The sequence below is a fragment of the Melanerpes formicivorus genome, unplaced genomic scaffold (assembly GCF_026170545.1).
Source record: "Melanerpes formicivorus ecotype bairdi unplaced genomic scaffold, bMelFor1.0.p_v2 SCAF_2, whole genome shotgun sequence".
NCBI classification, from domain to species: domain Eukaryota; kingdom Metazoa; phylum Chordata; class Aves; order Piciformes; family Picidae; genus Melanerpes; species Melanerpes formicivorus.
Genome location: NW_027142354.1, coordinates 34,565,557 through 34,581,816, shown reverse-complemented (window position 1 = coordinate 34,581,816; position 16,260 = coordinate 34,565,557). Strand labels below are relative to the sequence as shown.

The 16,260-nt window shown below is 38.9% G+C and overlaps 1 protein-coding gene across 5 annotated transcripts in view; it reads right to left on the bottom strand.

Annotated features, from left to right (window-relative positions):
- Positions 1 to 16,260, bottom strand: part of SPAST (spastin) — a 40,675-nt gene that overhangs the window by 5,685 nt on the left and 18,730 nt on the right. For all 5 annotated transcript variants that reach the window (XM_068155948.1, XM_068155967.1, XM_068155957.1 and 2 more), the window contains 10 exons: positions 13,492 to 13,679; positions 12,457 to 12,590; positions 12,029 to 12,122; positions 6,857 to 6,931; positions 5,529 to 5,600; positions 4,933 to 5,008; positions 4,171 to 4,262; positions 3,043 to 3,122; positions 1,963 to 2,005; positions 1,216 to 1,295 (listed from right to left, as the gene is read on the bottom strand). In XM_068155948.1, coding sequence (XP_068012049.1) covers positions 1,216 to 1,295; positions 1,963 to 2,005; positions 3,043 to 3,122; positions 4,171 to 4,262; positions 4,933 to 5,008; positions 5,529 to 5,600; positions 6,857 to 6,931; positions 12,029 to 12,122; positions 12,457 to 12,590; positions 13,492 to 13,679 — 934 coding nt within the window. The remainder of the gene's footprint in view (positions 1 to 1,215; positions 1,296 to 1,962; positions 2,006 to 3,042; positions 3,123 to 4,170; positions 4,263 to 4,932; positions 5,009 to 5,528; positions 5,601 to 6,856; positions 6,932 to 12,028; positions 12,123 to 12,456; positions 12,591 to 13,491; positions 13,680 to 16,260) is intronic.

Here is a 16,260-nt window from a genome sequence, read left to right as displayed (position 1 = left end):
ATCGCAAGCACATTTACTATTTCTCTTAAACAAACACCCTACCAACTATTGTTGTCATCCGTCATCCACATCCTCAGAATCACAGAGGGAGGAGGGGAACAAATTAAACAATTAAAAAAAAAAAAAAAAGCTACACCACAGACCCAATCTCTATGGGAGCTATTCTGGAATTAGATTTAATTTCCAGGTTCAGCAATGAAACACTTTGAAGGCTTTCACTGAACCAGGAAACCAGCAATACATAATGCCAACATATGTGAAAAGAAGTAATAGAATCATAGAATGGTCTGGGTCAGAAGGGACCTCCAAAGGTCAAGCAGGGGCATCATCAACTAAATGAGGCTGCTCAGGGCCTCTTGAGCCTCACTTTGAATAGCTTCACAGATAGGGCCCCAACCACCATTTTGGGCAACCTGTTCCAGTGTTGCACCTGGCTGGAACACACACTTTTTTTGTCTCCCCAAAATCAGGAGCAGTGACTGTCTGTAACAGAAGTTTCATATGTCAGTCTTCTGGAGAGAATTATTTCTGTTACAGTTTATAGAAAAAGGAGAAGCAAAAGCCAAACAAAGCCATGAAGGAAGTTAAATACTTATCTTTTTAAAAACAAAAAGAGAATCAGGCAGAAGAATGCCTAAACCGTCTTAAAAAACCCAACCAACCAACCCACCCATGTATTAAAGTTGCATTTGTAATTTGGTTCATAAATTTGCCATTAGAACTGAAAACACTGTCTTCTTCCTCTGGTTAGCTAATACTGCAGCCTAAACATGTCCTGAGTTAGCATCCTTAAAGTACAGAGAAAATTTAGTTAAGAGTACACATCAAGTTTCCGTGATGTTAGCAACACTAAGAGTCTGAAAAGTGCTACAGCAAAGACTGTACTCACCTTCTGTGTACTACCAGAGAGACTAAAGTACATCCACTTGAACATTTTTGATATCTCACACTCTGTTTTCACTCCTTCCTGTGATAGATGCTTTACCTTTCAACCTAACTTCCTTCACACTCATTACATTTGATTTCTGAGAGTGACAAACAGCAGCACTGTGTCAATTCCAACAACATAAACCAGCTTCCTAACATACAGGCAATTAATTCTCAGCTAGTGCTGTCACTATGTAATGATTTACATTAGTTACATTTGGAATGAACATAATCTCAATGAATGCAGTAGATGGGTGTATTTCTTTAGTGTTGCTACAAAACACTTACCTAGCTAGTTGTGCCAACTCTTTTTGTGTCAATGGACTTCCTTGCTTGCTTAGAAGAGTTTTTAGCAAAACCAGTCTTGTCTGAAAAGAAGGTACACTGATCAAATGTAGGACTAATCTTCACAGTACACTTAAAATTCTGTTGTGGCAAAACATGTTTCTCAGGTTAGCTTTTGTGCTTTACTAGTTTAAACTCGCCTGTAGTGATTAGACTGTACACTACGGACTCCTCAAAGGAAAGAGACAGGGATTCACTAATGTGCTGGACTTGGCAGTAACAGAGTTCATTTTCTTCATAGTAGCTAGTATAGGGCTATAACATCAAAGGCCATATTGCTTCAAGAATAATACATTAGAATCCTTATCAACAGCCATAATCTGCTGTTGAGCTGAAAAACATCACTCTAAGAAAGTACTTTCATCTTTTGCAATAAATACTCTTCTCCAGCCAAACAGACTCCTGTTCTGCAAGCCCTACTTCAGACTTGCCTGTGCCTGCCAGCATGTAACACCTCACTTGTCAAGAAATACTGAGTAGCTACCTCCAGATTTGCTATTAGTACATGTTAAAAAAAAGGAAAAAAAAAATTAAGATAGTCACCAGAATTAAAGCACAGCATGTATGGCCAAGATGGGCCAGAAGCTAGTTCATAGAATTATAGTCATCCACCCCAAGTTAAGAATATCCTGTGCTATTTTATACGCTTTTTAGATAAAATTAATCTTAGAATGAAGGAAATTTACTTACTTCTTCATTTGGTAAAGACACATATACCCGTTTGGTGAATCGTCTAGGAAATAAAAGCATAAATATACACACACACACTTTTAGAACTTTCTAACAGACACATGTAACATTTGGTTTAGTAAAGGCCAAAATTTCACTTACAGGAAGTAGAACTACTGATTTAAAAAAAAAAAACAACAGAATAGAACAACAAAATCCAACAACTAAACAAACAATGTGTGACACCACTGGAAGAGGAAGCTCCAAAGGTAAAAAAGCCATGGATAGAATAGAACAGAACAGAACAAAATAGAACAGAACAAAATAGAATAGAACAGAACAGAATAGAATAAAATAGAATAGAACAGAACAGAATAGAATAAAATAGAATAGAACAGAACAGAATAGAATAAAATAGAATAGAACAGAACAGAATAAAATAGAATAGAACAGAACAGAACAGAATAAAATAGAATAGAACAGAACAGAACAGAACCCGCCCAGCCCAGCCCAGGCTGGAAAAGACCCTCAAGATCATCAAGTCCAACCCATCACCCAACAACATCTATTCCACTAAACCATGGCACCAAGTGTCTCTTTTAATTTAAAAAGTCTTTGGAGTCATTAAAAATGTGTTTTGATTTGTCCAGGCAGTGCTGACATGCCTATTTTTCCACAGTGAAGAAGTGGAAGAGAATTAAGTATGAGACCTTGAAGAGAAAGAGTCCTAAAGGCAAGTCTACAGCCATATCTGTAATTGCCTGGGATATCAGAAGTACAATGCTCATATAGAAGAAATACCAGTCTAACTTCTTTCTTTATCTTATGAGTAAGATGCATAAGATGCAAGATTATAAAATGTCAGTCTCAACAGATACTGCTGTTTTAGACAACTCCAAGGTCATACTGCTTCTGCAAATGCATCTCAAAAGAGGAGAGACACGCACCTCTGAGACATTAAATATTGTAACCTTGTCAAACAGCTTTTGTTACTTATTCCAAAACTTAAAACAGCCAAGGCACTAAGTAACATAACCAGCTTTTCATAACAAACATTATATTACTGTATTCAAAGAAAGAAAGAAAGAGACGTTTTGATACCTGAGAACAGCATCATCAAGCTCCTGTGGTCTGTTTGTTGCTCCCATCACAAGTATCCTGTCCTCTCCAGAAGACTGCACCTAGAAACCAAAGGAAAGCAAGACTGCTTTCAGATTATATTAAGTAGTAATACACAAAATCACAGTCTTGCTACGTCCCACACTGATGGGATCTTACTGCATATACTTTTTTTCCCCATTCAGTTTGCTTCAAAACATTCTTTAGATAAATGTAAAGACACTAGAAAAAAGGAAAAAAAAGAATGTAAACACAGCACCCTATGCCCAAGTTATGTTACTTGAAAAGAGTCTTGCAAGAGCACATATGTTGTTGTGGAATTGCACATCAACATGATGGAGAAAACTGAGAGTAAAAAATAGCACTCACAATCTCAGTCATCCTGAGACAATTATGTTTAAAAAGTTAGAGACTTCCTGCAATTGTGAGTTTTAACTCCAAACATTATTTTGAAACCTACACAGAAAGACAGAATCAAAACTTTAGACTAAGGCACTGTCTGAACCACTAAATTAGATGAGAATGAAGCCAGTAAGTGAAATATGAGAAGCCATTTGAGGGGACACAGATACAACAGTCTCACCCCCAAGTCACCCCACAGCAAGACTTAATTTTATATCCAAGAATATGGAGTCTATTTGCTTCCAGATTTCAGAGAAAACGTTTGGGTATCAGAGATGAATACTGCATGACACAGTTACACCTTGAGCCAAAAATTGGCTAACTTGCTAATTATGCTTAATTGTTCCCTTTCATTTTAAGGGAAAACTCTGTGTGTGTACACATTATTTGTCCTGATTCATCCCATTTTGGAAAAATTTTGTCCTGATATTGTTGTCTTTCTATATACTTCTTTTTTTCTTCTGTACCTCAGTCCTCCATGCTAGTGGTATATAAACTATGATTGTTCAATACAAAAACCGGTGGTGAGAGACAGGAAAAATACAGGTGAAAAAAAAATTAGAAAGCTAGTTTATTATTAGAGGGGGGCACACAGACACAGAGTTAAGCCCCAGTAGCCAAATTCTTTGTTCATCTGTAGCTTGCACTAGTACCCACTACATTGCCCAATTCAGCTCAACCAAACAATAACCAAGACTAAATACTTACACCATCAAATTCTATTAAAAATTCTGTTTTCAGACGCCTACTAGCATCATGTTCACCTTCTCGTCTTTCACACAGAAGGCTATCAACTTCATCTAAAAAACAAGGAAATACATCTTCATTAAGCATACAAGACTGAAGTCTTCATATTTGCCTAAGTTACTTTCCTAATACAGCACTCCAGCTAGAGATATGAAGTTTATTCCTTAGGAATCCAAGAAATCTCACTTAAGTTTAGAAGTCTGTGTAACTTGTTGTCCTTTGAATATGTAACACTAACCACAGATAAGAGAAAAAACTATCCTGATAATTATCACAGTATCACCAAGGTTGGAAGAGACCTCAACGATCATCAAGTCCAACCTGTCACCACAGATTTCATGACTAGACCATGGCACCAAGTGCCACATCCAATACCCTCTTGAACACCTCCAGGGATGGTGACTCTACCACCTCATTATGAAGGGCAACTTAGGACAAGTGAAACCCATTGTCATGTTTCAAGTTTAATGCATAAATGGACTTATTCTGTAAAGGCACAGCATTTGTGGTTTTGAGGGCATTTCTTCCCACTACTAACACGAATTAAAAACATATGGAACTACTGATTAAAAAACATACAGAACTACTCATTAGCCAGCAGGTTGTATCTGAGACACCTGCTCTGCACTACAGAGTTATCTGAAATTTACCTGATGATTAAAATTTACTAAGACAAAATATTTAAGAAAACACACAGAAAATCAATCATATTTAAGGCCTTACCAATAAAAATTATAGAAGGCTGAAGTTCTCTGGCTACTGCAAACAGAGCACGAACGAGTTTCTCCCCTTCACCCACCTAAAACAATAATAGAACTTTTATTTGGAAGAGGTTTAGAAAGCATTTATTACAATACAGCTAACAATGACCTACAGAAAATCTCTCTGATAAGCAGCCACACTCAGTCCATTCAAACACACTCAGATAATCAATAGTTAAATATTACACAGGACGGTATTGCTCACGTCTTAAAGAAAACATTACAGCTTAATTTATGATCACAATTGAGTTGTCCAGAGGTTTTGGTACCTAAATTACCACAGCGAAAAGGAGATGTGACTCACTAAATTTATTTTTTACAGAAGATGATGCTTACAACCTATATGACAGACAGGCTCATCCTGAACTGCAAAAGCCTTTGGCGTTGAGTTATCTCAAGTACAAAACCAAATTTTTGTCTTCACAAGTCACTTCTTAAAAAGCTTTCTGTCCAGCATAGGCTAAGTCACCAAAGACTCATCAACAGTTTTCAAACTTACTAAGACCCAATTACAGCATGTGTGTTTTCAGATCAATGTCATTTACAGTTATTACTTACATATTTTGAAGTCAGGCTTGCTGCGCTTATATTAAAGAAAGTAGCATTTGATTCTGCAGCAACTGCCTTGGCCTAATAGAGGGAGCAAAAAAAAGAAAGGAAAAAAAAGTACTTTAAAAACACCACACTGAAAACACTTCCGTGTTATTGTAGCCAGTATTCATATCTTGATAGGCAATTCTGAAAATCCCTGCTTCTTCAGAGGGAACATCTTTTAGATGCTACAAAAAACTTCATTACAGGCTCTTACAAATGCAAACAGGTAAGTCATTGAACCATAAGAGAAATTTCCAGACTTTAGACTTCTCTAATCACATCATATCCATAGCCAACTAAAACTTGCTTACTTAATACAGGTCCCCAGTTCCTTTCAAAATGTCCCATGTAGACATTTGAAAACCCGCTTTAACTAATTTAGGGTGGTAATTTAGGGTGGCATTTGGATCAACACACACTTAACATTTAGTGGGTTTTCTTTCCTTTTCCTTTATTTTCTTTCCTTTGTACCCTATCTATTAAGAAAATAAATAAATAATCTGTTTTGGAAGAAAAATTAGGAATATGAATTAGTTCAGCCAGAACCCTCATGCAGAGAACCCTCATCACCATATTTAAGAAGTTATGATTCCCTGGTTACAGAGTTTAATCTTAGTGATTATCAATTATGTTCCAGTATGTAAAACATAACAGATGAGGCCAAATGAGCAGCTCAGCATTCACACTCCTGCACTCAGCAAAGGGAATGTGCAGCTGCATTCACTCCATGTGATCCAAGACCATGTGCCTGGCTCAGCTGTATCAGTACACACGAGGCTCCATGGCTGATACACAGCCATTTCACGCAGCCAGTTCCCCAAACCCAGAACATGGGGTTGAAGAAAAGAAGCAGAAGCCAGACTGTTTCACAGCACTTATGCTCTTTGCACAGCAGCATGGAAGTGAGACAACCCCCTTTCTTGCTACTCTGCTCCTTCCCCATTTCCAAAATGCACCTCTATTGTGTTTTAATAGAGAGCAGACCATTTGTGATTAATCACTGCTGTGCACAATTAACCTTGTTACTTTCACTCTCTCTGAAAATGAAATTTGCACATGCTGGGTTAAGTTTTAAAATATTATTTGTGATACTGAAAATAATGAAGCAGAGAACACTTTAGCAATACCCTCCCCTGTAAAATACATGGTTAAGAACACTTTTGCAGTTTTGTAATAAATTAACACCTTAACATGTATTCAGGAAGAGTTATTACTACAACACCCAAATGGAAAATGACCCCTCACGGTTAGAGTTTAGATTCACTAACTCATGCATGAACTAATTTTCTCACCAACATTGTCTTCCCATTTCCTGGTGGGCCAAACAGCAATAAACCACGTGCAGGAGTTCTAAGTCCTGTGAATAACTGAAAAGCACGTCATTGTAAGTTACCTTCAAACATTTCAAGAAAACACTGATTTACCTTTGTAAGAAAACAGTTTAAGATTCAGGAATGGTTCAGGGACTAGCAGGGGTAGCCAACAGCAGCAGTGCTACAAGCCTACAGATTTGTGTAGAACTACATTCTATTACTAAATTGACCATATGCACTGCCCCTGTTGTTTCCCACACAACGGTTAAATTACCTCATGATCATTCTGTGCACAGAGGCACTATGAAAGGATCACAAAAGGCAGTGACACATTCCACAAGACAGACCATCCTAACATATTTAAAGCACCAACTGCATTTAAAAAGAGGGGAATTCAGGTAGTAAAAGAATTAAAGCAATATTCTTACTAACTCCGTAAGGAAGAACACCATCTTTCTTTTACTAAATAAACCTTGAGAAGACAAGCTTTAAGTGAAACTGCTTAAAATATTACTTAAGATTCACCTACTTTATCTTCACGCTACCGATAATCGTCTCCCTCTCACTTTGCATTGGATTCATCTTTCCTATACTATAAAATTGCAGCCACCACATGTAGCATCACAGCAAGCACATCTACAAAGAATATCACAGTATCACAGTATAGCCAAGTTTGGAAGAGACCTCAAGGATCATCGAGTCCAACCTGTCACCACAGACCTCATGACTTGAGACTGTGTCCCCTTGTTCTGGTGCTGGTTGCCTGGGAGAAGAGACCAACTCCTTCTCGGCCACAACCACCTCTCAGGTAGTTGTAGAGGGTCTAGTCATGGGGTCTGTGTTGATAGGTTGGACTCGATGATCCTCAAGGTCCTTTCCAACCTAAGTTATACTGTGATACTGTGACTAGACCATGGCACCAAGTGCCACGTCCAAGCTCCTCTTGAACACCTCCAGGGATGGTGACTCCACCACCTCCCTGGGCAGCCCATTCCAATGACAAATGACTCTCTCGGTGAAGAACTTTCTCCTCACCTCGAGCCTAAACTTCCCCTGGCGCAGCTTGAGACTGTGTCCCCTTGTTCTGGTGCTGGTTGCCTGGGAGAAGAGACCAACTCCTTCCTGGCTACAACCACCCTTCAGGTAGTTGTAGAGGGCAATGAGGTCACCCCTGAGCCTCCTCTTCTCCAGGCTAAACAATCCCAGCTCCCTCAGCCTCTCCTCATAGGGCTTGTGCTCAAGGCCTCTCACCAGCCTTGTTGCCCTTAAATAGAACAGAACAGAACAAACAAGGTTGGGAAAGAGCTTTTGAGATCATTGAGTCCAACCTGTCATCCAATACTATCTAATCAACTAAACCATGGCACCAAGCACCCCATCCAGCCACTTCCTAAACACCTCCAGTGATGGTGACTCCACAACCTCCCTGGGCAGCCCATTCCAATGGCCAATCACTCTTTCTGGGAAGAACTTCTTCCTAACATCCAGCCTAAACATACCCTGGCTCCTCAAGTAGCCTTTTTTCTTCAGTGCTTTTCCTTTACCACTTTTATCAAGAATTTTGGAGTTAATTTTGTAGCCATACTCCTTCATTTCAGTTTCAGATAATCCCACCAACCAGCCAAAAGGAACAGTAGGGAGTCTCTTACATAGACACACCATTTGGGGCAAGCAATCCGTTCCCCAATATCCATAGTAACAAACGCCCCTATTTTCAGCGCAGTTTCAACGATGACCACAAAATATGCATTTTCTCTCTTATTTCACCATTCACAACATTCTGCTTGTGCTTGACCACTAAAACTAGTTATTGAGTGTGATCCTATTCACTAATACATACTACCTGTGTTACACATGTACTGAAACATTTTAACCTGGGCAACTATATTGTTGAGTATTTGCTGCTGTTCTTCCAAACCATCTGCCTCACGCCAGCCTCAAAATGAAAGTGATGGCTGGAGTAAAGTATTATGGGGCTTGAAGTTCAGATAGTAACAGGGTGCTGCTTTTTGGTTCCAGGGTTTTGGATGTTGGCTCTTTTCTGCTGACATGGCAGTGGGACAGGGAGAGATAGGGAGGTAGCTCCTTGGCTTGGGCATTTAGCTTGCTTGCTTCTGTTTGCTGCTGTGCTTTTTCTGCAAAAAGGCTAAGGTAATTGTGCACTTATGTTGTCTCATTATATTAAACTCTTTTCCCACTCTCTTTGTCTCAACACAGAGGTGGTTGTTGTGTGCTGCTTTTCCCTCACTTCTGTGTTGGGGGAAACAGGTGAACCTGTTCAGGTTCACTTCAACCTGTTACATTCTCCTATAAAAATACTACTAGTTGGCTTGTTTAAATATTATTTTGATTACAACATTTCATTAAGGCTAAAGCCAAAGTAGTATTTAATTGACTAAGCACTCCCCTATAGTTGTTACATCTGTCATGATCATTTACAAGTAACAACACAAAAATCTCTTTTCTTCCAAGAAACATGTAAAAATCCACAGGATTCTCTGTCCTCGCTACATCTCAATCTACACCAAGGTCACATCACTTGCTAGCTACAGTAATACAAAGAAGACTTCATTGAAAATACAGTTTTCAAAAAATAGTCATAATTATCCCAAGTCTCACATCTCAAAGTCCTTCCCACTCAGCTCACTGTGCTAGTATTACTGAACAACAGACTTGACATACTAAAGCACTGTAATAGCTAAGACAGTACAATGACTTTTTCCTTCCGTATAAGAATACAGGAACGTATTTGATTTGATTCCAAAGCTTTGTTCTCCTCAGGCTGACTATTCCTAGGATACTATGCCAGGTTTAGGTTTCTTCCCCACAACATCTCAAAACCAGATACTGTATTAAAGGAAAGATGAAGACCATCAAGCAATTGTAGTTATCTGTCCACATGACAAGAGATCCACAAGCAAACAGTGATTTTGCTTGAATAATCAGCACTGCAGTAAGTTATTGCATGGAATTTCTGTGAGAGGCCGGTAGCTTTGAGCAAATCAGCTTTAGGAAAAGACCAATTTAGAGTCATAGGATGCATTAGGTTGGAAGGGATGTTTAAAGGTCATCTAATCCAAACCCCCACTGCTGTAAGCAGAGACATCCCCAACTAGATCAGGTTGCTCAGAGCACCATCAAGCCTGACCATGACTGTCTCTAGAGATGGGGCCTCTACCACCTCCCTAGGCAACCAATTCCAGTGTCCAACCACCCTCACAGTAAAGAGCTTCTTCCTAATGTTCAATCTTCTCTAGTTTAAAAACACTGTCCCTTGTCCTAATGTTACATGCCCTTGTAAACAGTGACTTCCCAGCTTTCTTATAGGTCCCTTTCAGGTACTTGAAAGCCACTATATGGTCTCCCCAGAGCCTTCCCTTCTCTAGGCTGAGCAACTCCAACTCTTTCAACTTGTCTTCACAGGAGAGATGCTCCAGCCCTCTGATCTTTTTCATGGCCTTCTTCTAGGCCCTCTCCATCAAGTCCATGCTCTTCCTGTGTTGAGGGTCCCAGAGCTGGACACCAGAGCAGAGTGGCAGAATCATCTCTCTTGATCTGCTGGCCACACTTCTTTCCATGCAATTGAGCTTCTGGGCTAGAAGTATGCACTGCTGGCTCATGTCCAGATTTAGGCCACCAGTACCCCCAAGTCCTTTTCCGCAGGGCTGCTCCCTGTCACATCATCCCCGATGATGATTGTCCTGGCCTTGTTGGATTTCATGAGATTCAACTGGGTCCACCCTTCCAGTTTGTCCAGGTCCCCTCTGGATAACATTCCATCCCTCTGACATACTGAGCACACAACTTCAGCTTGGTGTCATATACAAACTTGCTGAGGATGGACTCAATCCCACTGCCTGTGTCACTGATGAAGATATTAAATAAATAGCAATGGTCCCAGTACAGACCCCTGAGGGACACCTCTTGTCACCCATCTCCATCTGGACATTGAGCACCACCCTATGGATGCAACCATCCAGCCAATTCCTTATCCACCCATCAAATTCATACCTCTCCAACTCACAGAGAAGGATGTTGTGGGGGACCATGTCAAAGGGATTGCAGAAGTCCAGACAGGACATCCATTACCCATGCCTTGTCCACTGATAAGGTCACTCCATTGTAGAATGCTACTAGTTTGGTCAGGGAGGACTTGCCCCTAGTAAAGCCATGATGGCTGTCTTCAATCACCCCCTGTCCTCCATGTGCCTTATCAGAGCTTCTAGGGAGATCTGCTCCATGATTTTCCCAGGCACAGAGTAAGGCCGAAAGGTTGGTAGTTTCCAGACCTCCTTCCTACCATTTCTAAAAATGGGTGTAATGTCTCCTTTCTTCCAGACACCAGGGACTGACCTGACTGCCAGAACTTCTTAAATAGCATGGAGAGTGGCTCAGCAACTACATCAGCCAGGCTGATGATTTTTTTTAAAGTGACTCAGAAAATTCCTGTCAGCATATAGACCAGACCTGAATCTAAGCAGTCAACAGTAGTTGAGATGCTACCTATGATAAATGTAAGCCTGAATGACCAATTTTCACTCATGAAAGTAAAGGGGAAATCAGCTTTCAAACATTATACACCTCCATGTACTTGCATCTTCACTACTACACTTTGCAATCTCTCATGCTATGAAGAGACTACTCAGAGTGCCTGACCAACATCCATACAGAGAACACCACCACAATACCAGCTTAATATTTTTCAAATCAGACAGTGCCATGACTTTATTTCCCTATGCAAATCTCATCTGTTTCACTCTTCCGGCTTTGTCCTTTATATGTGCATATAGGGTTGGACACACAGCTACAGTTATCCAGTACAGTGAGCCTCACAGATTTTCAGGATGTGTTTGTTTGTTCATTCTTTGGTTTGACTTTTTAGGGGTTTGGGGTTTCTTTGATTGGATTTTTTAAGCTACTACCTCAGTTACTTTCTACAACACTGACTAACAAGACAAGGAATTTCATGGCAGTAACACAACTCCTCCATTCTCCTTTTCCAATATTGCTATCACCACAGAACCATAGATAGCAATCATAACCAGGATTCAATTCATAACAGCAGGATTCAAGAATCATCACCTCATGTGTGAAGTGCAATACTTTTTGTGTGTGTGTGTGACAGAATGATAACAAAAGCCAGTTGCTTACCTCAGGTCTAAGAGAAGGAAGGATAACAATTTCTTGCAAAGCTTGTTTAGCAAGCTCCTGCCCTGCGATATCATCAAATTTGACAGCTGGCCCACTAGCAAAGAAATGGAATACTAATTAGGCTAACAATGAGACACTCTTTTTCAGCTGCAGCTGACTAATTTAATGTATTTGACTATTTATACAGAACCCTATTGAGGAAATCCACAATTTATACTGCAAAGCATTTAAAAAAAATAAGAATTTCTGATTTGAACTCTCATCCTTCTGACAAAGTAAAAACAACAACCCCAAAACAAGGCCCCAAAAGCCCACAACAAACAAAAAGTAATTATTTTCATTCCAAGTGGACCAAGACTAAACTGAACAAAAAAATTGTTGGTTTGTTTTTTTTCCACATGGAAAAGCTTACTTCTCTTCAGACTTACCTATCAACAATTTCATTCAGGATAAGATTAGCAAGATTGCTGTCTACATTTCTAAATCTCTTCACTTCTTTCTTTTTTCGAGGAGCAGTGGTAGGGGTAGAAGGCTTGTTTGTTCTGTTATTTTTAGGAGCAGCCTGGAGAGGGAGGGAGGAAGGAAAAAGAAGCAAACAAAACAAAACAAAGACCAAATGAAAAGCCAACTTCATGCTCATTGTTAACAAAATTACTTCTACATTTTATGTACTCCAGTAAAATTTAGTATGCTGACACATACCGGATATACTGACGCTGTATTCTGCTACAAATCATACCACCATATTCAGCCACAGGTGGAACATCTCAGGCTCGAGTGGAGAGGAATTTTTTTTGTTTGTTTGATTTAGTTTGGGGGTTCTTTATTTATTATTTTTTTAAAGATAATTCATTCTATTTAAGTATTTTCACCCAGCATACCCTAGACATCACTGAAACAGAACAATCATTTCAGATTCTCAATGCCTATAAACAAAAATTTTTAGTGCTGTCATACTTTGCTAGCAGACTGCTTAACATATAGCAGCAATAATGCTGAGCTGCTTTTATGTTCTCACCATTCTGTTCTTTATTCTTTACTGGGGGAGTAGCAAGGGGGGAGATAAGGATGGAAGGGAAAAAGATCTGAATCAAGAGAAATGTAGCATTTTTGTCTTATATTAGAATAGGACTTTGTTATTTCAGTCACAATCTAACCACAATTTGCTTTTCAATGTGGCTGCAATACAACCTGTGCAATCTCAGTTTCCCATGCAATTTTCAAAACAAGTATTCTCATTTATTACTGTAATTGAAGTCTATTCGTCCATGAAGCCAACCAACTTTCAAAAATCCACTCTGCAGCCTAGGTCAAGAGGCTTAACCAAAAATTCAGGGACTTCAGGCTTTTTCCCAAACACCTGCTGTTTCTACAATACTGCAATTACCAGCAGTAAATCCAAAGTCTGTTCTGGAATTTACAAGGATTTTCCAAGTATACTGGTATATTTATCCTTACCATACCTTATGAGTTGAAGCTGTAGGATTAGGTGTTTGTGGTCTTGACACTGAAGTTGATATCCCACTGCAGCTAGGTGTTCTATGGTGACCAGAAAGGCCTATGGATCCAGTTTTTGCAACAGTTTTGGAACGAGGAAGAGAATTACTAGTGTGTGTTAAAGGATCCTTCTTTTTTGGAACAGCTCCACTTTCTAGAAAGAAAACCAATGTAAGGAGAACATTTTCAACAGTCATACTTTTACCATCAGTTTCAACTTGAAAATATTGTTGACACACCATATAGTACTATAACAGAATAACAGAAGTTTTTAAAAAGGTTTAGTGTGTTTTAGGGGATACTGACTGCAACTTTCTCCTACAGTTAAAGTTTCAAAGTTTTGGGAGCTCTCACAAGCAATACTAGTTAGTCATCTTGAAAAAAATGGAGAATGCTAAGTTCTGTAACAAGGGAAGAACATCATCTATTCATTAAAACAGCTGACAACGGAATACCAGCCAGAAGATTTTCCTTCCCAAGAACTCCAAAAACTAGTAATTACAATAATCCACAAATGTCAAGTCCTCAGATTCAGAGCATTCATTCCTTAAGTGATACTAGAAGGCTAGGTACTTTGGATAACAGCTAACACTGTCTAGCACCTTCCACAGAGAAGCTTCACTAAGATAATTAGAATAGCTACAGCTGCCAGCAACTACCAGATTTTTCTTACAACTTTGCTTCACTTCAGGTACCTCAAGGTGTAGTAAACTCTGAATAGAAGCTCTGAAGCAGCTTACCCTCCTATGTTTAAATCTTAAAACTTTATTATATTATACCACTGAATTCAAACACCACCACACATTCTGTTCCCACTTACAGGAAGCAGGAAGGTCTCAAATTCGGTGACAGATAAAAGTTAATATATTGGTGATTAAACTACAAAAGGCCATTTTGGTCCAGAGTAAGTGAAACAGCACTGGATGTTTACATTCTCTGTATGGGATACACAACAAAATAAGGTTCTTTGTCACAGAAATAGCAAATATAAAACATCACAACAGAGACTACAAGCAAGAGCACACTACAGTGAGCATGTGGTTTGGTCAGGCTGGTTAATGATTAGAGCACAGCATCAGATAAGGGATTTTTGATGGCAGGAAGCTGCCTAGTGTAATACTTATGTCTGTGATGGAAATTGTAAACACTGTCTTATACTATTTTAAAAGGATTAAGGTGCTTTTTGATTAGCTACAGAAATATGGAGTCAGATGTAAGGAAGCTCAAGATCATTTCAGCTATAAGTTTCTTCACTAAGATTTTAGAAATCTGCAACTCAGTTTGATTTGTTAGCCTTAAGCAACAGGCCAAGGAACTCTGCTTTTTTAAGGAAGTTAATTAATTTTTAGTTATTAATATTACAGTTCAGTGAAAAACACTTTAATTCAAAGCTTCATAATACTGAATGTTGTGTTAAAAAAAAATCAAGTAAGAATCAATTAATTACTACCATGTTCTCACCTTCTTTAAACTTAGAAGCCTTGCTTACTACCAGGAGCAAATAATCTTTACACAACCTGCAGGTATGTATGTGTTGAACTACTGGGCTAACAAGCCTCAGAAGCCTTCCCTCAGTCACAAATCTACTGTACTCTAAGAGTTACAGAAACTCTGGAAAGGTCATCACTAACAGTGCAGACATACCAATATGCAAAAATAAGGAATCTGGAAGAATATGATTAACTACATTTGCCTGAAAGATGTTTCTTGTAAAAAATAAACAAATCAAATCAAAACTGGCTAGTAACTAAATCACACACAGATCCAGTTGGTTACATTTACTTAGTCATTCCTACACAGGATTTTTGAAGTAGAAGATGCTCCAAAATTAAGCATACTTAGCAATTTTCAAGTTCAAAAAAGCAGTAGATGATGCTATTAGAAAGCCTAGCTACTCAACACTGACTGGTCCAATTTCATCAAAAGGTGGACTCCGGTTGGGTTTGTGGTTCTTTCTTTTCTTTCCACCTTGTTATCACAGCTGGCTTAAAGTCAGTATGTGAAGGCTTCAAAAAGCTAAACTAGTTTTATTCCACCTCCTCCACCTTAACAAATTGCTCAATTATCACACTTTCCCAGAACTACGCCCATCTATTAGGAACAATACACACACACACATTGCAATTTTGAGTATACACACACATTGCACAAGTAAGGAGTATTTCAGGAAGCTGGAAATGCAGGTGGAAGGTGGTGGAAAGAAAGTTTAAACACAAACTATGATTTACTCTAGCTGTACACTTCCAGGAATCAAGACCACTGAGTTCTGTGGTCAGTCCTGAAGCATAGCAAGGAAAGAACACATTTGTTCAGTGTCAACTCCAGAGGGAAATATAATTTTACATACAAAGTCTTATTGAAGAAGCAAAGGAAAATGTCGAAGTTTTCCGAATTACATTTTATCCAAAGCTTACCTGTTTCTAAAGGTTGAGAGCCCATGTACATGTATATACTGTCAGACTGATAGTCCCTATTGTTTCATTATGTAAAACATTTTCCTATAACAAATGCAAAACTCCCAAACATTTCTTATCCATTTGTATTTGTCACCTGCTTGAAAGATGGGAAACATGCTGCAAGTGGCCTTAAAACATTAGCAGTATCTCCAGCAGCCTTTTGCTAAACATTTCACCACTCCATATAAAACAATAAGCCTCAAATATGTTCCAATCACAAAGACAAACCATGGTATTTTGTTCAAGTATATTTGAAACACTAAACAATTCAACTCTCTA